Source organism: Sceloporus occidentalis, unplaced genomic scaffold (assembly GCF_023333645.1).
Source record: "Sceloporus occidentalis isolate IW3139 unplaced genomic scaffold, rSceOcc1.0.p SCAF_17, whole genome shotgun sequence".
Lineage (NCBI taxonomy): Eukaryota > Metazoa > Chordata > Lepidosauria > Squamata > Phrynosomatidae > Sceloporus > Sceloporus occidentalis.
In genome coordinates, this window is record NW_028316997.1 from 10,317,176 (window position 1) to 10,344,911 (window position 27,736).

The 27,736-nt window shown below is 36.1% G+C and overlaps 1 protein-coding gene across 1 annotated transcript in view; it reads right to left on the reverse strand.

The window, feature by feature from the left end:
* The window catches only part of LOC149302832 (metabotropic glutamate receptor 8-like), a 300,096-nt gene that overhangs the window by 41,495 nt on the left and 230,865 nt on the right, over positions 1-27,736 (reverse strand). The window contains exon 7 of the mRNA XM_089481946.1: positions 14,825-15,760. Within this exon, the coding sequence (XP_089338072.1) occupies positions 14,825-15,760 (936 nt within the window). The remainder of the gene's footprint in view (positions 1-14,824; positions 15,761-27,736) is intronic.

A 27,736-nucleotide genomic window follows, 5' to 3' on the forward strand; every position in this document is an offset into this window, starting at 1 on the left:
TGAAGGAAACGGACAACAACGTTTCGACCTCACAATGAGGTCTTTATCAAGTTGATAAAGACCTCATTGTGAGGTCGAAACGTTGTTGTCCGTTTCCTTCAATAAATCTGTCTGATGGAACCCTTGAGTGCCTGGAGCCTTTTTCTATCAGTTTAGGAAATAACATCTCCAAACTTACAGCAATAGTAACTCTTAAGAATGTGGATTTAGTGGTGGTTAAAGATCTAGATCTAACTGATTGCCTAAAAAGCAGTTTCTGGCAAAACCTTTGGCAGGCTTATTTAGCCAGTCGCTATTGACAGGTGCAGTTCCAGAAGGTTGGAAGTTGACAATTGTGGTACCACTTCACAAAACAATGTAGCAAGGAAGACTCAGGCAACCACAGACCAGTAAGTAGCTGGGAAATTAATGGTAAAAAGAAAATATTGTTAAATATTGTAAATTGATTACAAGATCGGAAACTGCATGGGTTTACTGCAGGGAGATCTCGTCAAGGTCTATAGCCATGGCTAAGAAATTTTCATAGTAGCGAAGAGTAACTGATTCTAAAATATGAACATAAAGTTTAATTTTGAAACAAATATTGGTTTAATCCAAATTACATGGATAATATTTTCTCTGGATTATTGAACCTGAATACCATGATAGAGATCCGTTCCAAGAAACGGATGTTTTACTCTCTTGGTTTGAAGCAGATTTTAGTAACCTGTGAGTTAATGTCAGACGGAGTCTAATTTAGCAGTCCTTTAAGGGCTACGCATAAGCCTAACCCAACTGTTAAAGCATATTAGGCATGTATATATTTATAATTAAAACCTTATCTCATAAATGCAATAGTATTATGAAAATAGACTAGCCTCACTAGCCCTAACAGAGAGAATTTTCACTCTTCTGGACAATTAATGACCTGCTATTTGCCATTAATACATAAAATGGGCTTTTAAGGTCAACTAGGATCCATTATCAAATACAGTACTATATTATGGTAAGATCCATAACATAATCAAATACAGCTCATATGCAATATGTATAGTGCTTTTTCATGATTGGCCCACTATAAGAAAAGGCATTTCTTAAAATCACAAATTGCTTAGGCTGCTAAAATTTCCGGCTCCAAAAACATCCTACGCATTTTGTTCTAGTCAGTCTTTGACATTTTCTGTGATACATAAAAATGAAAGACTTGAGTACCTGCAAAGAAGAAAAAATGAAATGTAAGGTTTGATTCTGTTCTATAAGATAAGGAATGTGAGGTTTAATTGAATTATTTCTTACTACATATCAACTGGTTTAGTATTGGTATTTAGTATTGAAATAAGAAAATGTAACGTTGTTGAATTTACCTTTTTCAGTTTTGTTGTTAAAAATGAAAACATGTAACTAAATATGTCAGTGTATTACAAAAGGGTTTATATAATTAAAATTAAAGCAGTTTTACTTTTACATGTAAACACTGTGGGCTTACTTTGTAATTCACCCCTCATCACTGACCTTAAGACTCAGCAAGCATTATTAGTCTTACATTACCCACATAAAACCCAGTTACAAAAAAATTGCCTAGTTAGCCTCTGCTTCTTTTTGCCTATTCCTGTACAGATAACTGTCTAGGCCTAGGGTCACAGATTCATTCAAGAGGCAGTCTCTGTGCCAACATTTCTGGGAAAAGATTATTTACTGCTGTAAGTAGGTGGTGAGTTGTTATTGTTATCTTTGGGTTAGGTCCAGGTCAGTGCCCCACTAATATACACCACTGTCTTAAGTGTCAATACTTGCATTTCACATTTTGGATAGTCTCCAAACAAATTTTTTCAGACACATAAAATACAATAATTTATGTGATTTTGTATCTATATGATTATTAGTGTTGGCGCTTTGCCACTTTTGACTCCTGTTATAGCCACAGGAAGCATTTGCCATATAGGGGATGAGGTCAAGTTATAAAAGAAAACAATCCATCTTTGCCAGGTAACAGCATTTTCTAAAATGGCTGTTGGCTGCGCTGGAGCATTCTTGTAAAATACCAGCGCTCCCAGTGTTAGTAGCCTGTATTACATCTCTATTGACTTCAATAGACGAATGCTAATGAAAATCAGCTAGTGAAAGATGGACTTTTGTCCAATATGAGCAAATTTGCTGGTGCAAACAAAAATAATTGCCAACTCACAAGCACTTGCACTTCAGAGAATAGACCGCTTTACTGAGTGTCAAGAGTTTCACATACTGTCATTATCATAGTAGTCTCCAGCCAGAGAGGGCTAGCACCTTTTCAGCCAGGTGACAACTATAGCCAATTGGCCCCTGGCCCCCAATGAAAAAAAGAAAACACAACAAATATAACAAGGTTACTTTGCTAGGAGTGTGAGCGTTCATGGTTTTACTGCAGTCATATATTATATTATGTGACCCTGCTCATAGCTCATGGCCAGCCTAGTGTTAAATGTCATGTGAATTGTCCAGGCATGTGATATTCAGACGGATATAGGGGGAATTTTTTTGCCTCTCCCCAGGCCAGCCACCCCCTGGTCTCCATGCTCATTTTCTCCTTATACACATATGGAACATAAAGAACAGAAGTGGTGTGAGTTTCTTCCTTTAAGTTCATTGCTATATCAGATTTATATTACAAATAATTACAATACCCCAGCACATTTGACTTAACTAACATCAATTAGTATTAATTATAATTCCACATTTATTGTAGCGACATTATCAATAGACAAACAACACATTATGATTATGATACTATATTACTTTAAAAACATTTTAATCTTTACAATCTGGTGCATTTGGAAGAATTACTTAAAATGTCAGATATAAGGACATCCTATTGACAATTTGTAGTGTATTTTTTAAAGAATCATGAGAAATATTTAAAAGAAATAACAATATATGCAACTATATGGAATAAAAGTTACAATAATGAATGGTCATATGAGAAATATTAAGTGCTGTTTAGCTGAGATGACATGTAGAAAATACAGATCTAAAGCCAACCAAGTGTACTGGTGTAGAGAAATACATCACTGATAGCTAACCTGACAGGTTACATCTAACTTACTTTCTGATAGACTGTGACTTTTAACAGGATGTGAGCACATAACAAAAATATGTCTTGGCATTGACTTTGATGTACAAGATTATATCACTTGGAAAGATCCCCAAAAACTAGATTTGCAGATCACACTATTTTACATTCTAATTAATGGAAATGCTTCTGTGTTTTCTTGTGTCAAAGCCAAGCTCTGCAAATGTATGAAGCCTATTTTTGTTTAGTTATACTGAATGTATTTTACTCTTTATGTATTTAGAATTATTATCTAGCAACTGTATATTGTAGAATGTGTATATATATATATATATATATATATATATATATATATATATATATATATATATATATATTGAGATAAAATATATAGTTTTTCAAATATGCACTACCAAAGTGATATTTGGTTTTGATTCTCTGTGGCACTCAATGCAATACCCAGTGCCAAATCTAACAATAACAAAAGCCACCTTACATTACTAGGTTCCTGTTACCTTCTCTTCTGTGGTTCAGTTAGATGCACCATGAGGGCTCAGGTGATTCACTATTACTCTCCTTCTACAAGAGTAGACTTGAGGATCAGATATTTATCATCCTTATATAGATGGAACGCCCTACATTGAAGACAGATGGCTGCCACAAGGCCAGCATGCATCTTCCCTCCAAAAATACTTTGTGGGGAAACACATAGTGCCCTTTGCAAATTTCTAGTACACTCACACGATAAAAACATGCATGCATGGTGCTTCAATGTCCATCTGAAGAGAAGACAGTTTAATGCACTTGATCAACAATAATTTTTTTTTATAAAATTTATAAATGGATATTATAACCTAACCTACCAAATACAGAAAATAAAATGTATCAAAAAGAAAGAGCTTCAATTATGAGTTTATAGTTGAGACTCAAAGCATTCATAATTGTGAGCCCAAACATTTAGCAAGGAATAAGGTCCGCCTTGAGTGTACATGACTCCTTCTTGAGAAAATGTGCATTGCGCATTCCCTTTTTATGTATTTTTTTCTTCCCCTCGGGTGGAATTCAGTGGTAGCCTATTGACAATATAAATGAAACAGACAAAAAGCAAACAAAACATGAAGTTCCCTTTTAAAAAACATGGTATTGCCTCTATATGTACACAAAATCATGTTTTGGTTTCATAATTTTTGGCTTTACAATATATAGCTTATACTACTGTCCTAATATAACACCCATACCTTTAAAGTAGTTAATGTTTTTCAACTTTTCAAAAAAACATTGATAATATATGAATAGCCATTTAATGCATACGTATTTTAATTTCTATACCATTAACATGACAAACACTGAAACTATAAAAGTTTCTGGGCTACATTTAATATATTTCAAATAAATATTGGTCTTCTCGCCTCTTAATATATGTGTGTGTCTTTCTCAATTTGGATTCCACAATAAACAAAGCTCTTTAAAGAATTATAACAAGTGCAAGGTAATTCTAAGCAAACATTATAAGTTAGAAAATAATGTACACAGCAAAATATAACAAAAGGTAAATGGAAATTATATCTTCTTAAATTAAGATTAATTAAATTTAGTGGGGACAAATAGAGCTGATGTTGTCCGTGGGTATAACTTTTTGAAATACTGCTATCATAAGACAATAAACATATACACAGATCATACTTTCTATTTGTTAAAACATTATCTTGTAAAAATGGAAAGTTCCATGTAAATATACTCCATGAAAATAAAACATGTGTTATTCACAAACCGAGACACAGGATTATTTGAAAATAATTCTAAGATTAAGGAATATGTATACACTCAGTGACAGTGTTACTGATGAGCAATTTTACTTGGACAAATGAGGATTAAATTCCCTAATCTGTCAATTGTTGGGCATGCCAGGTCATACTACTTTAAATTGTGCAAATTATAGTTGAAGGCATGCAAATTCAAAGTATGGAGGGGGGGCAAAAGACCCCCCAAAAATTTAAAGAGGTCCATTTTACAGAAGAATAACACTGTAAATGACACCTCATAATGCATAGTGAAGTTGATAAGCAGTGCAATCTTTAAACATTATGGCGGCCAGGGAAGGTTATTTGGCTAAACATGTAGCGTCCGGGCGTCCCTCCATGATGGACATGGTCAGCTAAAACAATTCTGTACCTAATCTGTGCTTGCTATGATAAATACATTTATAGGGTTTATGAAACAATATAATTATGTTACAGGCATCTGCATGTTCTACAAAACTGATTAAATTACTTATTTATAAAGCAGTGTTATCACCAGATACTAGAGAGAGAGCTTTTATTCACTTTATTTCTGATAAGGAATAAATAAATTATGATATCTTTCTCTACTAGCCTTTCAGTAGTTTCGTTTTAGTCATAAAGTTTATTCTGTGTCTGCTGCTCAAGAAAAAAAAATAGCAAGAAACTTTGCTAACCAAGAAAAAATGTTTTGCATTCATATCAAATGGAGCAATGCATTTTTAATAGTAATTGCTCCCTTTTATATGTATCTGATTTTCCACTGAATATATAACCCTAATTTTTACTACATCAAAAAGTTATATTAATACATTTACCGTTTTGTTATACTAATATCACATAAAAGTGTTGGGAATGCATCCACTTAAAAATGCATCCTAGGAAATACCATTTATATGTGATACGCCATATGGCATCCTGTCATATACAATATGGTCGACTCATTAATCACTCAATAAGGTTTTCTTTGCGAACCAGTGTGCTTTTTGTAGTTGCAAATATTTGCCTATAGTATTACTATTAGTAACACAATCATATTTGCTCTGTTTAGGCAGGTCTGTAACACGGGAAAACAGCTTTATATTCAAATATACCAAACATAAATATACTGGCATAGATTAGAAATTGCATGTATGTTGTATAGACCTGGGGTGTAGAGAGAGAGTATGTGTCAGGATTCCACCCTACTAGCCCGGACCATGGATGATTTATTTTGCTGTAGTCCTGCTGCTACCACTAGTGGCCACCTTCCCCCTCCCTCTGGAGTGCTCGGGATCAGATTACCAGGTCAGCTGAGTCTGATCACCTGAGTAGAACCTGCCTTTATTAACCTGCCCTTTAGTCAGGGCCTTTGCATTAGAGTGTTTAGACCGCTCTGTTTTGGCCTTGAACCAGTGCCTGTACCTGCATTCCTGCCTGTACCTGCATTCCTGCCTGTACCTGCATTTGTGCCGCCTGCCCTGCCAGTGCGCTAATTGCCGTCAGCCCTGTCAGTGGGCTTCCGTACCTGTCAGCCCTGCCAGTGGGCTTCCTGCCGTCAGCCCTGCCAGTGGGCCTCCGTACCCGTCTGCCCATCCCGTGGGCCTCCGTATCCGGCAGCCCATCCCGTGGGCCTCCGTATCCGTCAGCCCATCCCGTGGGCCTCCGTATCCATCAGCCCATCCCGTGGGCCTCCGTATCCGTCAGCCCTGCCAGTGGGCATCTTGCCTAGAGACTTACTGCGTTTACTTGCTGGTCCTATCACCTTCATCAATACAGTACCTTTCCAAGTATCCTGTTTGTGCTGTGTTTCATTGCGCCTGTCCGTACCATCCCACTTGCTGTCATGCATCGTGGGGTACAAACGGAACCCCTTGTGTCCCCTGCTACTGGGCTCCTACCCGACCTGCTTACCTGGGTCCTCACAGTATGTATGAATGTATGTTAGAATGAGAACGCATGTTTAAGTGTGTGTTAACATGAATGTTTACTGTATGTGTATTTGAGCATGAATGTGTATATGTACTTGTGTAAGTGTTTGTGTGTGTGAGCATGAATGTGTAAGTGTTTGTACATTAGCATGAATGTGTAAGTATTTGGGGGCAAAGATAGCATGGATAGGCTGTTTTCCACCACACAGTTTGTCAGTGCCCCCAAACAGTTTGTCTGTTTCATATTTGCCCTCTAACAGCTTGTATGTGCCTTCTTTGTCCCCAAACAGCTTGCTATTGCCCCCCAAAAGCCTGCATGTTCCATCTTTGGCTGCATTGACAAGCTATTTGGTGGCAAATATTGAACAGGCCTCCATCCATACCTCCCTCTCGCAACCCCTGGAACAGCACAACATGTGTAATTTTGGTTAAGATATAATGCACAAATTAGTTGAGTCAGGCACCATTGTAGAAACAAAAATCATACATTATGCCATTAAATACAAGAATTCAGTAATTTTAGCATTCACAGTTGACAAAAAAACACAAGTAATACCTTTACATTAATTAAACAGTAGTTGATGGTAAAAATAGCCATTAAAGACCTTGAAAATATATTCAGATAATAATGCAGATGTTATAGTCACTAGATATAATGCATTATTTCTGGTAAGTATCTCCCATAGCAAGGCCCTCTTAATGTTTTGTTTCAGCACATCCACATTTTGGCTGCTTTATAGCACTGGGCAATACAATGGTGCCATATATTTCAAATAATAATAGCAATAGTAATTAGCACCCATCTAAGCATGGCACTAAAATCCTGCATATTTGTGGTCAATGGTAGCACACTGTTACACACACTAGGAATCATGGAGACCCTACATATCTACAAACCATTCAAAACTCTCCTACCAGGTCTGCACCCTCTCATTTGCATAACTGTGCATGAAGATGGGTGGGCACAACCTATTCTCCCAAATGTATTTCAGGGTACCTGGAGATTATTGTCTTCCCCTTGCAGGCTGCCTTAATAATAACTTACAATTAGTAACATAGTGAGGGATAATCAGTAAAGGTGCATAACGTCTCCTCCTCACACTAAACTCCAGAAACTGGGGTTCCAAAAAGCAGTTGGGCTCCTTTGTGATATGGAATCATAACTGTACCCCTGTGACTTATAAGTCTCCCATTGGTTGCCCGGATATATATAATGAAACATGTTCTTATCAGTAGTGCATTTATGTTTTGTGCTACCCTAGGCATGACTACAGTTGTGGCCAAAAAGTTTTGAGAATGACACACAACAAGTGTTGGTCTTCACAGCGTTTGCTGCTCCAATGTTCTTAGATATTTTTGTCAGATGTTACTATGGTATACTGAAGTATAATTGCTAGCATTTTATAAGTGTCAAATGCTTTTTGTTGACAATTACATAAAGTTTATGCAAAGAGACAATATTTGCAGTGTTGACCCTTCTTTTCCCAGACCTCTGCAATCCGCCCTGGCACTCTGTCAATTAACTTCTGGGCTACGTCCTGACTGATGGCAGCCCATTCTTGCATAATCAGTGCTTGGAGTTTGTCAGAATTTGTCAGAGTGTTTGACCACTCTCTTGAGGATTGACCACAAGTTCTCAATGGGACTAAGGTCTGAGGAGTTTCCTGGCCATGTACCCAAAACTTCAATGTTTTGTTCCCCGAGCCACTTAGTTATCACTTTTTCCTTATGTCGAGGTGCTCCATCATGCTGGAAAAGGCATTGTTCGTCACCAAACTGTTCTTGAATGGTTGGGAGAAGTTGCTCTTGAAGAATGTGACGGTACCATTCGTGATTCATGGCTGAAGTTGTGAGTGAGCCCACTTTCTGCTGAGAAGCAACCCTACACATGAATGGTCTCAAGATGCTTTACTGTTGTCATGACACAGGACTGATGGTAGCGCTCACCTTGTCTTCTCTGGATAAGCTTTTTTCCAGATGCCCCAAACAATCGGGAAAATTACTTTACCCCAGTCCTCAGCAGTCCAATCCCTGTACCTTCTGTAGAATATCAGTCTGTCCTTGATGTTTTTACTGGAGAGAAGTGGCTTCTTTGCTGCCTTTCTTGACACCAGGCCATCCTCTAAAAGTCTTCACCTCACTCTGCGTGCAGATGCACTCTCACCTTCCTGCTGCCATTCCTGAGCAAGCTCTGCACTGGTGGTGCCCGATCCTGCAGCTGAATTAACTTCAGGAGATGTTCCTGGCGCTTGCTGGACTTTCTTGGGCGCCCTGACACATTCTTCACAACAATTTAAACTCTCTCCTTGAAGTTCTTGATGATCTGATAAATGGTTGATTTAGGTTCCATCTTATTAGCAGCAATATTGTTGCCTGTGTAGCCCTTTTTGTGCGAAAGCAATGATGACAGTACATGGTTCCTTGCAGGCACCCATGGTTAACAGAGGAAGAACAATACTTTTAAGCACCAACCTCCTTTTAAAGCTTCCAGTCTGCAATTCTAACTCAATCACCATAACAGAGTGATCTCCAGCCTTGTGCACAACACTCTCACCTGTGTTAACGAGAGAATCACTGACATGATGACACCGCACTCTTATAACACATGCACACCCTATACAACAACAAACACTCTGTCAGGAACCTCGGGATTAGAACCAGCGACCCTGAGCTTGGGAGACCACACATGTCCCTACCAGGAGGCCTTTTGGTCACTGGGATTTCTGTCTCCTCATGTCCCGCTGCCATCCTTCTTCAGGTTCCTTGGCTAGTCTGACATCATCTGCCAGTCTCCCCACTGGTGTCTCTCTGCTAGTGTTCAGACTCTGCCATCTGTCAATTTCCCATTCTGTCAGTCCTGTTCATGTAGATGTTGCCTAGGAAGAAGCAGTATGCAACCACAGACATCGCACAGGGTTCTGAGCCCGAACCTGTCCCTGCACAGAGACTCCCGCCTAATCCACCATACTCACACTGGCTAACAATATACATATATAAAATACACAATTATTATATATGCATACACACTGAATCTTTCACTACAATACAGTAGACATATTGACTCTAGCAGTATACTTATACACACTGACTTTGACACTACAGTATGCACATACATTCACAGACTTACTCCAGCACTATCCACATACACTTACTCTGACACTACAGTATACACACTCACATACATTACTCCTCCTCCCTCCCCCTCTCACCTTGTGGAGACCTGCTGCTCTGCTGCTTATCTTCTGCCATCTTAAATCTAGCACCCTACGCTTTACTGGGGCACAGTGAAGTGACTGCTGTGAGGAGCCCCAGCGGAGTGACATAACAAGCATTTCCCTGTAGGGAAGCATAGGGCTGCAAAACCCAGTAAGTGGTTTCCAGTAACCAAGGTGACTTGATGCCCAAGATTTTTCAAGCCATGGATCAATAATTACTTTAGCTCGCTTTGATAAATGGGGGTATAAGGGATTTTAGCACCTATTTCATGCAATATCAGCTACACTAAAACCCCTAGGCATGTTTTTATATGTAAGTATCAAAAGCCAATTAACTATAAAAAAATTCACAAAACAATTCTGCATGTCTCTCAGAACAGTTATCTATGTGTCAACATGCTAGTTAATTGCATATAAAATTATTACAGAATTGACTTAGTCTTTTGCTTTGTATTGCTCCATATGTTTGAAAACTATAAAACACAATAAAACCTTTATTGGAGAAAATATGCAAAGGTTCTGGCATGGTTATGGAACCTGGTATTTTGATAACGTAACCTGAATAAAATCAATAGACCTTTCTTGAAGTGCACACAAGCTGTTATTTTCTCTGCTGCCTATGTTAAGAGATAATTGGCAATTAGAAACAATGAATGTTTTATTCCATAGATTCACCAAGTATACCTTTAGATGAAGGAACTCCTAATTTACATACTAGATTCAAAATAGTCAGGAAACTAGCACAAAAACAACTGCATTCAAGGTAAGTAGTTTGGCGAATAAAAAAAAGCAATTTAGTCCCTAGGTGATTGAGTGTGTCTAAAACACCACCTATAAATCTTAATAATACAGATTTCCTTGAGAACTGGCAAACAATACTTCCTAATTGTTCTTTTAAAATGATGTGAGCCTCATTTGTGAGGCTGATGGTTTGGTCAAGACCCACAAGAAATCTTTACATAAAAAATCAGTATTTTTTTTTTTAGATACCTCAAATTCAATACCTACAGAACAGAATAGTCTAAGAGATCTGAAAGTACTACAATCAACCCAAGAATCAGCATTAGAGACAAGATAATCCAATCATCAACCTTTCTAAATTGGCCTTAAGTAAAACACATATTAAACTTCTGCAAAGGGGCCTGACCTTTGTCTTCACTCCATCTTTTAATAAATTCTCATGAATTAAAGATCTATATTTACTTCATGTAAAGTACAGTAAACAGGATGAAGGGGAAGCTAAATTAGCTGGATTAACTACACAAGATTACATTTGTGTATGTGATCTGAATTCTTTATTACCAGAACAGCATTGCACTACCGGCCGCATGAGCAAACCAAAACCACCTTTCGAAATATACATGTCCATTTACTGAATCTTCCAATGTTGGTTTATGTGTCTGGTTATAAAAGAGATTGAAAAATTGGATCCCTCCACCTTCTCTATACAATCTAATACTTAAAGAGCTGAACAACAAGCTCATCAGGAGCTAAAAATAAATAAAACTATAGTAATTAAACCATCCGATAAAGGGGAAAATATTGTTGTTAAGGATGCTATACAATATGAACATCTGTGTCTATGAAATCTATCAGACATGCAGGACTATCAGATCTCACATAATGATCCCACTGTAAAGTGTTTACATTAATTACATGATCTTTTGGTATATGGGAAGGGTTAGGGGTTTCTTCCAATCAATGAATTTAATGTCATTCTTCCTTTCAATCCCACTATTGTGACATTTTGTTGTCTTCAGAAAGGCTTACATAATCTTAAAAATACACCAGAATGACTGTCTGATACAGAATGCCAGTATTTATATGGATAAAACATTAAGACCTTTTGTAGAAAAGCTAGACTCTTATATACAGGACACCAAACACACCATTCAAAAACTCTCTTTAATTAGGTTGCCATTTGAGAGTTATTTGTAAATTTAGATGTGGAAGCTCAGTATAATATTATTCCCCATTATATTTGCATTCAGAGATTCAAATAATTGACTTCTGAACTCTTTACTTTGGATCATGTTGAGTTTGTTTTAAAATTATTTGTTATCACTCATGATTTTTTAATCTTTAATGACATATTTTATAAAAAAAATTGGGACCATAGCTATGGGCACATGCTGTGCCCCTAGTTATGCCAATGTACTGTATATATTAGATGGTGGAAGCCACCACCTTATCTGATTATCTGATTAATCCTCATGACACCACAGGGTTTTGAATGCACTATATAAGCAATATCTTTTGTATTTTATACTTTTTATTATTCAATTCAAAGTTATATCTCAACTTAAGAGAAATTATATTGTTTGTGTAGTAGACACACCAGTCAAATACCCGATGGGCCGTTGACTGCCAGTGTGCCACCCTCACCTGATCTGCTGTTGCAGGTTTCTCATTTCATCTGAAGAAGAGACCAAAGAAGTTATGAAAGCTTTTTTGATTCAATGAATAGTCTATTAAAACCCCAGTAAAAACCAGTAACAGCCATTGCCCTTTAGCTTTGTAGAAATAAACGACAAATGAGCTTTGCTATTTCTATCCATATAAATGAGTATCCCTATATAATTACAAACATAAAATGTTTTCCAATTTTATGTGCAGTTTCCAGTTTTACATTTTTTAACATAAGTAAAGAAGAATTTCTATATTTTTTTCGCACACAAAACAAATATATTTTATGTGGTATTTTTTTTACTAGAAACTTAATTATGTATTCATATGTAATAAATACAAACACCTGACTTTTTTACTGTGGACATACTGCATGTTTGTTTCTACAAACACAATTGGATATAATCTGTATGAATGTTATGTTATGCAATGTTAAAACAACAAGAAGCTGTATTTATGACAGTTGTACTAAATTATATATATATATATATATATATAAAGAGGCAATTGATATTTACTGAGGGTTCCTTTATTTTACTAATGTTTAGCACCAGTTACCATGTTAGCACATTTACCTAAAGATTCATGCTGTTAAATAAAATGCAGAAGATTGGCTTGTGGTGCTTAAAGATCTGCTGATTCTGGGCACAACCTGAAGCTACAAAACAGTGCTGTGTGACCTTGTGTGAGTCACTTCATCTGTCACAGTGAAATGACATTTAAAATCAATTTTTACAAGTAAGCTTTGTATGTAAATTGTCATTGCCCACTGAGGCAGGTACACCATTTCCCATGTTTACTCGAGATGACTGATGAACTGTTGACAAGGCATGTTCTATATGGTTATATATATATATATATATATATATATATTGTGGTAAAGTGTATGGGAGAGTGGTTGATGGGGTATATATCTCACCTGGTTTCCTCAGCCAGGCACGGTAGCAAACCCAGGAGCCCTGAGGTGAGGCTTCCTAAGCTCATTACTGGGGAGGAAGCCTTAAAAGAGAGGGCTGTTAGGTTTGAAGGGGAGAGGAGAAACTGAGTGAAGGAGCAGCTACAGCCAGCGCTGCAGCCCACCAGGTATGAAGCTTTACCTATGGAAAACCTGTTACTTTGCTTTGTGCCAGACCTTAGGCTTGTAGAGAGGTATCCGGATGTCATTGCCGCCCCATGCGTGAGCTGTTCCCTACAATATATATGTATAGCCATTTGTGTACTAAAAGTACTAGGCAAAGCGTCCAAGTTTTTGAACATAAGTGTGTTTTCAAGGCCATGTGTGTGTGTAATGTGTTAATGTGAGTCCATATAGGTGCTATAGTTAGCATGTATGTAAATGGTGTGCTAGTGTGTATGTTTACTAGGTGGAGTAAGGTGCCAGCCCTCCCCTGGCATTATACACTAACTGGTCTTTCTTACAGGAGCAACTGGTTGGGGCTTGCACTCAATAATGAATAATGAAGTTGGTGAATTGACGCTGCAACACATTTAGCATCAACCCACTTTAGTATATAAGATATTAACCTTAGTCACTCCATAGTTCTTAGATTATAAAACATACTTGTTTCTTTAAAATGTATGCTGATAACACAATATTACAGATTCTTAGTTGAAGTAGATATTAGATAACAATGTATACTTCATTATAGTGCACAGTTCTGGAATGCCATTTGTAACTAATGCCAGATATACTGTATGTTGGGATGGAAAAATATGGAAACATTTTCCAACTAGAATGGGCTTGTGAAATCAATTACAAAAGTTACATATATGGGATCTATTCCCTAAGGCAAACGTATTATCTGTAGAGCTGCTTATTGTCTTTGAACAGGGAAGCATTCCATAAGTGCATATACATATCTGCTTTATGACCACACTATAATCAGACTACTGGATATTGTGCTTATTTTGTGGCTGACCTAATGAAAAATTGCATTTGAAAATGGCATTTTGTATTTTTCCATTTTGGCAACATACAGAATTGCTGAAATATATGAATTATTTGTGGAATACAGAGATAGCGGAATACATATTGCGGTACTTTTGGAAGCAGCACAAATCATACATGATGAATTTTTAAAAATATTCATGGTTTCAAAAAAGTAAAAAAAGATTTAAAAAAAAAGTACTTTGGTAAAAAAAAAAAAAATAATGTACAAATGCATCCAACATGGATGGACTGTTTTTTATAAATTACAATACACACTTGCTTTTTATGATTAAGACCCATTACAGTTAAGTAAACAAATAAACAGAACAACAATTCATCCTGGTAATCGCTACATTTTTTTAACCTACACAGAACCCACTTCCCCATGAAAGTAAACGTTTTAAACAAAAAATGAAACACCTTTGGTTACATTTTAAGAAGCTCGGCTGTCAACTATTATTGACTGTACTAAGAACTTACAGTTCTGAATTTTGCAAAACATTATTACACATATGCTTATAAATAAAGCCAGAGTATAATTATAAACAATTAATACTCACCCTCTCAGCTGACTGCGCTGTTCCAAAAAATATTGGAATAAACGCTAACCAAATAATGCAGGTGGTATACATAGTAAATCCAATAGGTTTCGCTTCGTTGAAGGTTTCTGGAACCCCTCTAGTTTTAATGGCATAAACAGTACATGTAACCATCAACAGAATACTGTATCCAAGGGAGCAAATTAGAGACAGTTCAGAAATGTCACATTTCAGAACTCCCTTTGCATTTTCAGGGTCAGGTGTTCTTTGTTCTCCATAATCTACTATAATATGTGGAGGATCCACCACAAACCAGATGAAGACTCCAACCAACTGTACAGATATAAGACTGAAAGTAATAACTAGTTGAGAAGCTGGGCTTATAAACTTTGGGGCAGTGACAGATTTCTTTCCTTGCTCAAATATCCGGTGAATCCTGTTTGTTTTTGTGAGCAATGCAGCATAACTAAAGCACATTCCAAGCCCCAGGAATATTCGTCTCAAGGAGCAAACTACCATGTCTGGAGTTCCAATCATTAAAAACGTTATGGCATAGCACAGAAAAATTCCTGTCAGTAGCACGTAGCTGAGCTCACGTCCAGATGCTCTCACAATAGGTGTATCGTTGTGTCGGACAAAGGTGACAATTACAAATGTTGTTGCCACAATTCCCAGAATGGCTATAAAGACAGGCACAACAGCCCAAGGAGAGTGCCATTCAAGTTTGATAATAGGGATTAGCTGGCAACCAGTGCGGTTTACATTTGGTCTTTGATCTAAAGGACACAGGTCACAGGTGACCTCGTCCAACTGGTAATGATAGCCTTCACATCGTTCACAATTCCAGCAGCATGGGACGCCTTTCACCTGTTTCTTTCTTTCTCCAGGTTTGCACGGCATGCTACAGACAGATGCTGGCTGTGTATGTTCTCGACTTCTCCACTGCATGTCTTCCACCTGGCAGAACAAAACATTTATGAGCATTTGATTTTAATCAAATCAACCATATTAAAATTGTGCCATAATAACCTTTGTTCTGAAATAATTGAATGGGTGATGATTGAATGTAACTTGGTGAGACCTCATAGCATGATTTAATTTAAGTGAACTATTTTCATAAAACCATTATGGCATTACATTGGCAAGTAACAGAATATTATATGTACTAAAATGGAAAACTTTGTTGATTTGCTTTTATGCCACAAACAAATGTTTGTTTCTGAATTATGCAAATGTTAATTAATCCATACCTTAAATTCAGATATGTTTACTGTGAATTTACTGTTAAAGTACAAAAACAAAAGTCAGTTTCCATTAGATATCATTTATAAAGAAAAAAACACAACTGCTGGAATTTTAAATTATAAATCTAAAATCACAAAATAATTACAGCCAACTTATATTCCCTTGTATTTTCTATTTACTTATTTTCATTGTGCTCAATTTGTTCTGTCTTCTGTAAACTTTAATAAGAGAATAATGCCTAAAAGTAAATTGCAAAATGTAAGTGTATTCAGGCACATAATATTCAACTACCTTCATTGAGCACTGAGATGTTGTCTTCACCCAGGGCTGTCGTTTGAAATTACCTTAGGCTGCTTTGTAAATGTTGCCCTTAACCTCAAAAACAAACCTCTGTGAAATAACCCTTGTATTACGTGAGGCTTCCAAGGTGAAACAATTACATGCATATGAATGCACTAGATTGTATATAAAACTCATAACATACCATCAATATTAAATTGCTGTATTTGGTTCAAAAGCATTATTCAGTTTTTCCAACACAGCTGCTGTCTCAAGCTTTCTATTACTTAAGGACATAGGGAAGACATTTACCCAACCTAGCCTCTATCATCCAAACTGCTTATAATAACCATTCAAGATTTTTTTAATGGAATTTGTAAAACAAATGAATATCTCAAAAGACATAGTTGTGTCACAGTTTTTGTCCTATAAGGTGTCCTATAGGTGGTGCTACTCTATAAGAATATTAAAAAGCTTTGCACACCTCCAATGACAAATACTGACCTCCATCTTAGCAAGGAAAATGTATAGCTCTATTGGACCCACACAAGATGCAGTATTTAGTCAGTCCATGGCCAATGTAGAGTAAGATAGAAAGTCTCTCCCTTAAATCTTGCAGATATAATAGTTACTGTTTCCATAGATTTTCTCTAACCATATTTTAAAAATGTTCATGTTTTTAGTATTAGTTACCATATTGTGTACAGAATGTATATTTAGTGGATATAGACATGTATAAATAGTATTAAAGGGGGCGTTTGACAGTCCCGGTCTGCTTCACAATAAAGGAAGGCATATTAAAGTAAATCATTTAAAATGCATTCTTTGAAATGAGGAAAAAAAGTTTTGCATAAGGTTGACTTTGACACCTCATAGGAATCCTTCAAAATGTTCGCCAAGTCAGTGCTGGAGCTGACTGGCGGTAAGTATATTATCTGCCACGAGATGTGTATGGCTGCACACATCTCTTGTACAGAAAACAGGGGCAGACAAAGAGGCAAATGCCTACAGGGGATTCTGCAGAATACCCCCATGCATTTGCAAGAGGGGCATCAGAAAAATGTAAATGCTATGATAAGCATTATCCTAATATTACAACATTACTTGAGGCACCTTCCAAATTTAACATTAACAGTATAACGCAAACAACTAGCACTAATAATATTTGCTTTTATATGTTCTAGTTTTCCTCCCTTTTATCTAGAGCCTTGCCCTTTTATGAAAGTGGTCTTGTTCTATGAACTCCATTCCAATCCCTTTGACACTGGAAGTTATATTTAAAAAATCTAAGAGTCTGGGTGTATTACTTTCTATGTTGGAGGAAGTTAAAGTACATTTTAGAGTAAAAATTGGTAGTTTTACTATGTCTAACCCTGAAAATAGCCTATTATTGCTTTCTGTTTCACTTTACTTTCTACCAGCTTAGATCAAAATACAGGTCATTTCTCGATCTTCTCTGACATCACTTACAAATAACTAGATTTTGGAAACTGCACTGTGCTGAGAGTTTACCGTGTGATGCCTGATTTTCTGTCTGAAATAAAATCTGCACACTATAAGTTGAGTGGAAAGAAATACTAAGGTAAAATGCAAGTATCACTAAGAAGGACACTTTATATGTCACCAAGCATATATTATCCCCTTTATTAATTCAACTTACTCATATATAGAATGCTTTCAAACACTGGACACACTTCTTAGATTAAGACAATGCTACTTGATATGCAAGTACAGAAGAAAACAAATCAACTGGAAAAGGCAGGATAACATAGCTCCATAAAACAGAGATTTAAGTCAGAGATTGCCAGTGGTGCATTGTTGCAAAGCATTGCCCAATGCCTGATCCTGGGCACCAGCCATCCCCAAGTGCTTACCTTGACAGCCACTGTCCTCTAACCTAAGCACCAGGATATAAAGTTATATCATTGAGCATTGTCTTTTAAGGATATGCAACACCAGTCAGGGTTGACATGGATGCTGTGCTGGCTAAGCACAGATCCGCTTCAACTTAGGGGCGCCTGTGTTAAATGGGGAGAAAATAGAAAATAAAAAAACAACAATAGTGTAGCCAGCAAATGTGTATCTTTACGTGTGATAAGTATTGCACTTAAAGTTATTCTGTGATAATCAGGCTCTTCTCAATATCTTTAGGTCTGAGTAAAGTGACAAAAGAATAAACAGACCAAATTGTGCAGTATTTTCCACCAGTATAATAGTGTGGAAATAAAGTTGGACTTACAAGATGATAAGCACACTGGACTGTCTGAAGCAGTTTCTAAAACAACCAACATCACCTGAGAATTGTTTTGATTCAATCAAGATCACTCAGAAGTCTCGGAAGCTGTCTGACCTACAGCCTGATCTAAAGCTCATTAGCACACTGTCATAAACTTTAATATTTAACATGCTAACTGAGGCCTGTCAAGTCTTTAATGTAACTCTTGGGTTGTTCTTGGAATTTCTCTGAGCATGGCATGGTCTGACCTTGGGGTGACTTTGCTGGGATGTCCACTCCTGGGAAGATTGTCAACTGTGTTGAATGTTTTCCACATTTGAATAATCTTTCTCACTGTAGAATGATGGAATTGAAATTGTTTGGAAATGGCCTTATAACCCTTCTCAGATTGATGGTCAGCAGCAATTGCTTCTCTTAGATCATTGCTGATGTCTTTCCTTCCGGGCACTGTGTTAACACACACCTGAATGCTTCAGATCAGAAAACTTTGACTTTTATAGAGGTGGTCACACTTGCTGATGAGCAAATTTGATAACGTTTTATTATATACATTATATAGGCATTCTGAAGAGTTTCCAGCTATTATTTTTATAGTTGTTCACCTATTTTTTTTTTTTTTATTCATTTCATTCTTTCTTGAAAATTTTAGAACTGGTTATCAAGTGGAACAAGCCATGTATATATATATATATATATATATATATATATATATATATCTTTCACTTTGCTATTAATGCTTTCCTTTCTAAGAATTGATTTTTCAATCTATTGCTTGATATATCATTGTATTTTTTCAAAGACTCTTCATTTCAATGTTATAAATGGACTGTATGATATATTGTCAATTGAGGATATGTGATGACAATGGGTCCTTTCATGAATTATTAGAAGAATATAATGTTTAGTAAATATCAGGATATTTTAAGACACAAAATAATCCTTGAGTGTCACAGAGATGAGTAATGTTTTGCTTTGATATGTTGCATGCCTTTTAAATATTCAATAAGTGAGACAAGCTAAGATGTGTTAATAAGACCTGTGATAGTAATGTATTCATAGAGAAGAAGATTCATTCCTCATATCAGACATAACAGCATTACTCGTGACTCCCAGAATACCAGAGGGAGAACAGGATCCCAAAAGGCATTATGTTTGTTATGATGGACTGCATATGTGATCTCTGGTTGTTAATATGTGTGACACATTTTTTGACATTTAGCAGGAAGGAGAGTTTATAATTTAAGAGCAAAACAATATGGTACAATATATTTTTATGTTTGAACAAATTAGCCTGCATTCCAGCAGTGTATAGGACAAACACACTTTGTTCAGGCACCAGTGCAATACAATTGTGCTCAAAATGTTGCATACCCTGGCAGAAATTGTGGAATGTAGGCATTGATTTTGAAAATATGACTGATCATGCAGAAAGCCCTGTCTTTTATTTAAGGCTAGTGATCATATGAAGCCACTTATCATAGTTGTTTGGCTCCTTTTTAAATCATAATGGTAACATATATCACCCAAATAGTCCTGATCAAAAGTTTACATACCCTTGAATGTTTGGCATTGTTACAGACACACAAGGTGAACCACGCAGGTTAAAATGTTAAAGGTTAATTTCCCACACCTGTTTTTTTAAATTCCAATTAGTGTCTGTGCATAAATAGTTAATTAGTCTGTTAGCTCTCATGTGGATGCACTGAGCAGCCTAGATACTGACCCATGAGGAGCAGAAAAGTACTCTCTAAAGACCTCCGTAACGAGGTAAGATGGAAAAGGATATAAAAATATATTCAAGCCAATTATTAATACCAAGCCAAGGACAGGTAGACCAAGAAAGATTTCAGCCACAACTGCCAAAAGAATTGTTTGGGATACAAAGAAAAACCCACAGGTAATCTCAGGAGAAATACTGGCTGCTCTGGAAAAAGATGACATGGTTGTTTCAGGGAACACAATACTAAGACACCTTAACAAAAATTAGGTACATGGTCGAGTTTCCAGAAAGAAGCCTTTACTGCGCCAATGCCACAAAAAAGCCCGGTTACAATATGCCCAACAACACCTTGACACACCTCACAGCTTTCTGACATACTGTAATTTGGAGAGGGGTCAACAAGGCCTATAGCAAAAAGAATACCATCCCCACTGTGAAACATGGTGGTGGCTTACTGATAATTGGGGGGTGGAGACCAGCACAGCCTTCCCTGATCTAAACTAAACTAAAACAGACTCCTCTCCACAGGGTATCCAAGGAAGGCATCAGCCTGGCAGCTAAAGGGAGATAACACAGACTAGGAACTCTATTGTACAAGATAATTCCCTTTCCTGGACTATTGTCTGTGTACTCCCAGAGTTAAAAGGATTTGGGGTTGGGTTGTGTACCTATTTGCTACATGCCTCTGTTAGCTGTGTTAATGAAGATAGGGAACTATATCAGCTGATCCCAATAAAGGTTGTTCTGATTTTACCATATAAATTGTGGTCTGTTTGTTCCTTTGTTATTTATTATTCATGTATTGTTTTGGTTGTTTGATGAAGGTTTTATATATTTTATGTTATAGGCTAATACAGTGCATACTAAATGTTTGTTTAATAAAGCTGTGGCCTGTTTTATATACAAGAAAGTTGTTGCGTGGTTATTGGTTGGTTTCTGGTTATTGGGGGGTTAACAGGTAGGTTAATTTGAGTTCACCACAGTCCCCACTATCCTCACACAAGTACTGTGGCAGTTGAAAAAGAAATTTAATCATGAATGAGTGATTGTTAACTAAGATAACTGTTAACATTGCTTATCTAGTAAGCATAAAAATACTCCACAGAGATGTACAAATGTGTAGATCAGCTCAAGAGGATAAGGTGGCAAAGTTCAACCAAGCTGGTAAAGACGAGATAGGAATACATAAGAAGGACCATATTTTTTGTATATTATAGTGTGGAGCTTGTGTCGTCCTTTAACATGTGAAGTCCAGGCAAACAAGGAGTTAAAGTAATGTCACATAATGTCTCAAGACATTATTACAAATAAAATAAGCTTTAGCTTTTGATCTTTAGAAAATGGTTCTTTCATATAATAGCATCTTGGCTTTTCTCCTTTAATGGCACCTTAAGGCATACAACAGATTACAAATGAACCAGATGTGTTTTGAACCATTATTGATAAGTAGTTTGGCCGAGCTTACCATTAAGGCTGAAGGTTGCAAGCTTCTCAGCTACAAAAATCAACCAAATCCAAAGTAAGATTTAAAATTGCAGTGATGTACACACCTCAAATTAGATCCAGTGCTGGTTCTGCTACAGGGCTGTTTAGAACCTGCATGTGTAAAGTCTTCCAATTGATTTCAGTGGGAACACTTTCCTGTCACTCACTGGCTTCTTAAACTATTAATCAGTAGCATGAATAATCCCATTGATTCCATTGGAAGGACCGTCCTGCCCCAGACTGACAATTTAGACAGCCAGTCAGTGCAAGAAATTTCGGATCATGGAGGAAGAAAGAAGATTTTGTAGAATGGAAATTCTGTGGCAGGTAAGTTTTATTGTTTTTCCCCCTTTTAGAAGTGCATTAAAGTACATTATTATGCATGCTTCTATACTAATCTTTGTATAAAAGTATATGAAAGAATTAAGGGAATTGGATGTATAAAGTTCACACAGATGTGATAATGTAAAAAGGGAAAACTTGTGAACATTCAAGAGAGAAAACCAGAAACAGGGTGATCTGAATGTCACCGAAGAACTTAATGATAATATTGAATTATAACCAAGAACCAAGAAGTACAATGTTTTATTATATAACGAGATGCTCTAATGAAAACTATGTTTGTGAGAAATTGAGGTTTAGTTATTTTTGTTATGAGTTGGAACCTCTACATAGAAGTGAGTATCTATTTTTCTCAGTGCCAGATTGTTATTGCTTAAACTGAATCTGTCACATTCCCATATCCTGTATTTTACAGTCCAGTACACTAAATAAACCTACAACATGGTGTTTGCGGGACTAATGTACGGAACCTACAACATAAACTTGGCAACTTTATAACAGGTTTAGATTTGATATATATTTGTTAAAACACACACAAAACTTCCCATTTGTGATAGCTTGTGCTAAAATAAATTAAACATTGGTATTGCAAGCAGAACCCTAAGATGTGCCAGGATAACAGTGCTTTTGTGTACTGAAAGTTTCATTTTCCAAAGTAATAACTGAAAATAAGATAAAAATAGGATAAGCGCAAGGGCAAAAAGTTGGTGCTACCGTAACAATGGTTTTACAATATACCTTTATCGTGCACATGCCACTTTCTTATGTAAAAGGGCCAGATTTATATGTCTGACGACCTGAGGAACTATTTACTCTCAAAATGTCCCAAATTTAATGGGATAATATGCTGTACACTTCTGTACACTGCGTTCAGATTCATTTTTGGGGAATTTTGTGCGTTCCTTCGAAGACAATGAGGGAAGGATAGAGGGAGAGAATTAATATTGCAACAAATTTCATTCTGAAGTTAAAAACTGAATTTTGTCTGAGCGGATAGGTCAGGAAATTAAATTCATGGTGCAAAAACCAATGTACCAAAAACTAAATAAAAATTGTCCAAATTGATATTGCTCATCGTTCACAAGTCTAGTTTACTGTCCCTGACAGCTTCATAAGAGAATAATCTATATTAAAGTACTCATTTTAAAAACAAAAATAAATAAATAGATTACTTACCTGAGACTTGTCAGGAGATCTGTTCAGTGGAATATAACTGGAGGATAAGGAAAGGGGCAAGTGCATATGAAGGGAGTTTTCTGAACCCCCCATGCATTTGCAAGAGGGACATTATGAAAACTTAAAGGGACCCCTCAGCTATCATATGCATTAAAGTGCTTATGGTGGCTGGAGAGTTTCTTTAATACATGTTTTATGTTGAATGAGTGTCTAATTGCTAACCATTACTGTCCTAACACTTTTAAATTAATAAACTTTTAAGCTTGTCTGAGTTATAAGCAGAGCTGAGCAAAAGCTGAAACATGTTTCTGTAGGATTTACACTGGAAAGCACACTTTTTTGGCTGCTTCATTCTACAACTACCTCAGGACCATTGACAAGGAGTAGAACCACTGGTTGCCACCTACTGACATCACTCCACATATATTGTTCCCTGAAATTTTATATATGTTGTATTATGCTACTATTCACATAGAGGTTGAAACTCAGCCATAACAACATAATAAGTTTCTGCCTCGGAAAAACTCCAGTGGAAAGTGCTACTTTCTGACCATTTTCTGAAATGTTCTAGTCATAAGACTAGCGGATTAGCTGCCTTCCAGCCACTAATAGTTTTATAAAGTTGGTACATATTGTTCTCAGAATCTTAATGTGTGGCAAAGCTATTTACAGTTTTGAGCTTATTATATTTCACCGTGGAATATCCCTATATTTTCCTCTGAAGTTATTATTATTGGTACTTAATTCTCCTCTGTGCTATTTTTTGGGCATCATCTGATTTTTAAGCAGTGGTTTTGATATATTTATGTCCCAGGAGAGATTGTTAACTTTTCTTTGAATACTAAATAGATTATCTGCCACTTCCAACTACTGTAATTATTATTGGCCGAACAACATTAAAAACCTCTCACTGTGGTGTTTTTAACATTTGTGAATGAATCTAGAGGGAAATGAAATCACTGCATGTAACCAAAGTAATGTATGCAGGCTTATGACCTTAAAGCAGCTATATCTTCTCAGCTATTACTATCAAGGCTTGATAAGATAATATTAATTCTGGTGCAGCATATTTAGCTATCTATGGTTTAAAATAATTCAAAAGGTTTTCACACTGAAAACAGCACGAAAAAATATGAAAAGAAACAAAAACAGAGGAAAAGTTTTCAGTAATAAATTAATTTATTTGAATTAATTACAAATTTGACATTATAAAAAAAATTTAAATAAATAAAATACACATACCTAGCTAGGGAAAGCTACCGAGGACTCTACTTGTTTTGTGGGAGTGGCTTTAGGTGGAGGTAGGGCTAACCCCAAACACCCTTTAGTGGCTAGTAGGGAGAGGGAAGGAAGACGATGGGACATGGACCAAAAAAGCAGTTCTTCACCCTGAGACTCCAGGTATGGGGAGACACAAGGTCAGCTTGAATGCATATTGCCAGTCACTTTGAAAGAACAAGCATGGGCATATAATCAGTACTGCTGCCTGGCATTTCATGAGAGCCATATTACGCCAGTATGCACTGTTTTCCCTGACTACTTAAGTTTACAATTTAACACAGAACATCAGACTGATTTGGGGTGGCCCGTAATTTTGCTTATCAGAGATGAAAAGTTGGCCTATGATAGTTACATAAATCCCTACGAAGTGACATGTTTTACATATAGAGATTTGTGAACATCATTATAATAAAGTAAAAATAACCTAAAGAACAAGGTTCAGTCTGGTTATGAAATTCTATAATACGCATGCCCACTGGTTGCTGAAGTTCAAGAGTGGATAAATAGTCATTGCCATTTTTATATTCTTTAAAAATTCCTGAATTTAGTAGTAAGGAGTGAAGATTGTTTAAAATTCCTATCTTTGATAATAGCCAACGTTAACAAGATATATGGATGATGTTACAAAGTGTAAACAATGACCTGTCAATGAGCTAATAAGATTTGGTAAGAATAGCATGTTTATTGGCAACTGAAATTGCATTAAGCATAAGGTAGCATCCTTACTAAATTTGCTGATTTTCTTTCCACAACTAACATGTAAAACTCTATCAGTAAGCTTCAAAGTTAAAAAAAGAAAGAAAAAACCCCCATTATTTATTTTTGTTCTACTTATTTTTCATACAAAATTAGGGAAACTGCCCTCAATGCTTGCCCTTTTCCCTTTATTATTTATAATGTACTTATGTAAACAGCATGTTAAAAGTTTAATATTTGCATCTTTTAATGAAGTGGCTGTAATTATATTTATGGAGTCACAGAGAATGCTGTCATATGGCATGGGAAAGACTATTACTATTAAAACTGCAATCATTGGAGCAGAGCACTTATAAACAAAGCACATTACGTTATTCTTCACAAATTACTGATTTTACTACATAACCATGTCACAAGTACGAATGGTCAAAAGAAGAAACTTCAAGACAAGCAATTTAAATGTATTTAAATGACGCCTTCATTGTTTCATTTCTGCAATTATTTAAGAAATGCTAGAGAATGAATATAAAAGCAGACAGTTATAATAACCCACTAAAACCTAATAATTGTAGGTTGTAATGTATGTTAATAATGTTAGGAGCATGAACTCAACACAATATATAATTTTGTGCAATTTTATTTTTTAAGCACAGTGATCAGAATTTTATATTGAAATCATTCGGTGTTTAAGAACTACAATAGCTGTCATTTTGTTTATGTGTGTTTGTGTGGCTCAACTTGAAACTTCCCCCTCTAAAGTTTCCATCAGAATGCCACAATTTACATTCTGATACATGGCTGATCATTGTATATGGCACTGGCTTAAGTTGGATGAGCTAGCACTGGCTCAAGTCGGGGTCAAGCTCAAGGTCTTGCAAGGTGCCAGTTTGTTCTCTCCTCACATGTTAAAGCTAAGCCAGATCTTGGGCTCTACTCTGGTTCAAATCATCTTGTATTTCTGTGGTGTTTCTGGTACTTGACTTGTTTTGTACATCTGCCATTATGGAACAGCCAGCTTGCCCACCATTGCTGACACAGTAGAACAGGAGGCAAGCTGTTATTTAAAATGAAAACTAAATAAATAAATAAGACTGCTCTACAATATAAATTAAAATATTTTTTTTATAGGGTAGGTGTATGTATTTCATTAACTTTTAGAGTGTACAGTATGATGGTTTTATTACCTAAGACTTCTCTAGACTTGGTTATTAGTTACAAGTCACCTCCTTCATTCTACTGTATATGGTGTGTTTAAAATGAGTCTGCCACTTAGGTGTTAATGAATTGAAATGAATTAACTCAGTTTAGATTAAGTGTCTGCCATTCTTTCAAGTCATGTATCAAGGATGTTGGGAGAAACCGTTACAATATTTATGTAACACATAAGGAGAAGTTATTATCTGTATGAAGTTATGTTCAGTTAGAGGAAATACCCAGGGATTAGCACACTAAAATAACATGATTAAACTTTATAGACAATTTAATATTAGCAGTTCCCCCTATGAATATATCTAAATGCAAAACGCAACTGCACAAAGTCACTGGGGAAACCATACTGAACCTTGCCTTCTCTAAGTCTAGGAAATAGAACATTTTGATGTTACAACTTATTCAATGCAATCACTCCTTCGAAGTTACTATTTTTGCCATGATTTAGTTGGTATTTTACAAAAGTCCTTATGGTAACTGTGTCTGTGCCACGTAACAAGGAAGCAGGATCTCCAGACACAAGATGTCTTAGCTCCCAAAGGAAAAGTCAGTGCATTCATTTCTCAGCACTCTGAAGGGGAATACATTTCTGGGAACTGTATAGATACACTTTGCATTTATTTAAATGCAAATAAACAAATGAGTTTAAAAAAATAAATAAAAAATAAGAAACAAAGAAACTAAGCAATTTTCTGAGATCACATCCCATGAGGACACAATAATTTAAACCCATTTGTAAGGCCAGTATGTGCACATATTATAAAGCTAACAATACGTACTTTCATTTATGCTTTAGAAGTAAGCAAGAATTATTTATTTTCCCTTTTTCCAAATGTTAAACTTGACTAAAGAAAGTACTACGGAACAACAAAAGGTGGAGTAACTCAATCTTTGCAAAATGACATTTAATAATAAACCCTGTAGGAATTTCATATGAATGCCAAGTGATTGCAATTTGCAGAAAAATAAGGGTAGAATGCTCATGATGAACCAATTTAAAGAGTGAGCATGAAAAGTTCACAATGCACTGCACACAGATATTGGCAAACAAATAAATGTGTTATATAATATATATAATAATTGTATGTACAGATTAGAAAATAATGTCATTTGATGAAGAGATTGGATGAGAATAAAGGTTATATATAGAATGCTTTAGAACAGCATTATTATTTTAATTTTAACAGCATAAATTTTTTTTGGAGATTTTTTTTTCTGAAATGCATATAATGCCAACTAAATGCGGGGTCAAGAAACATATGCA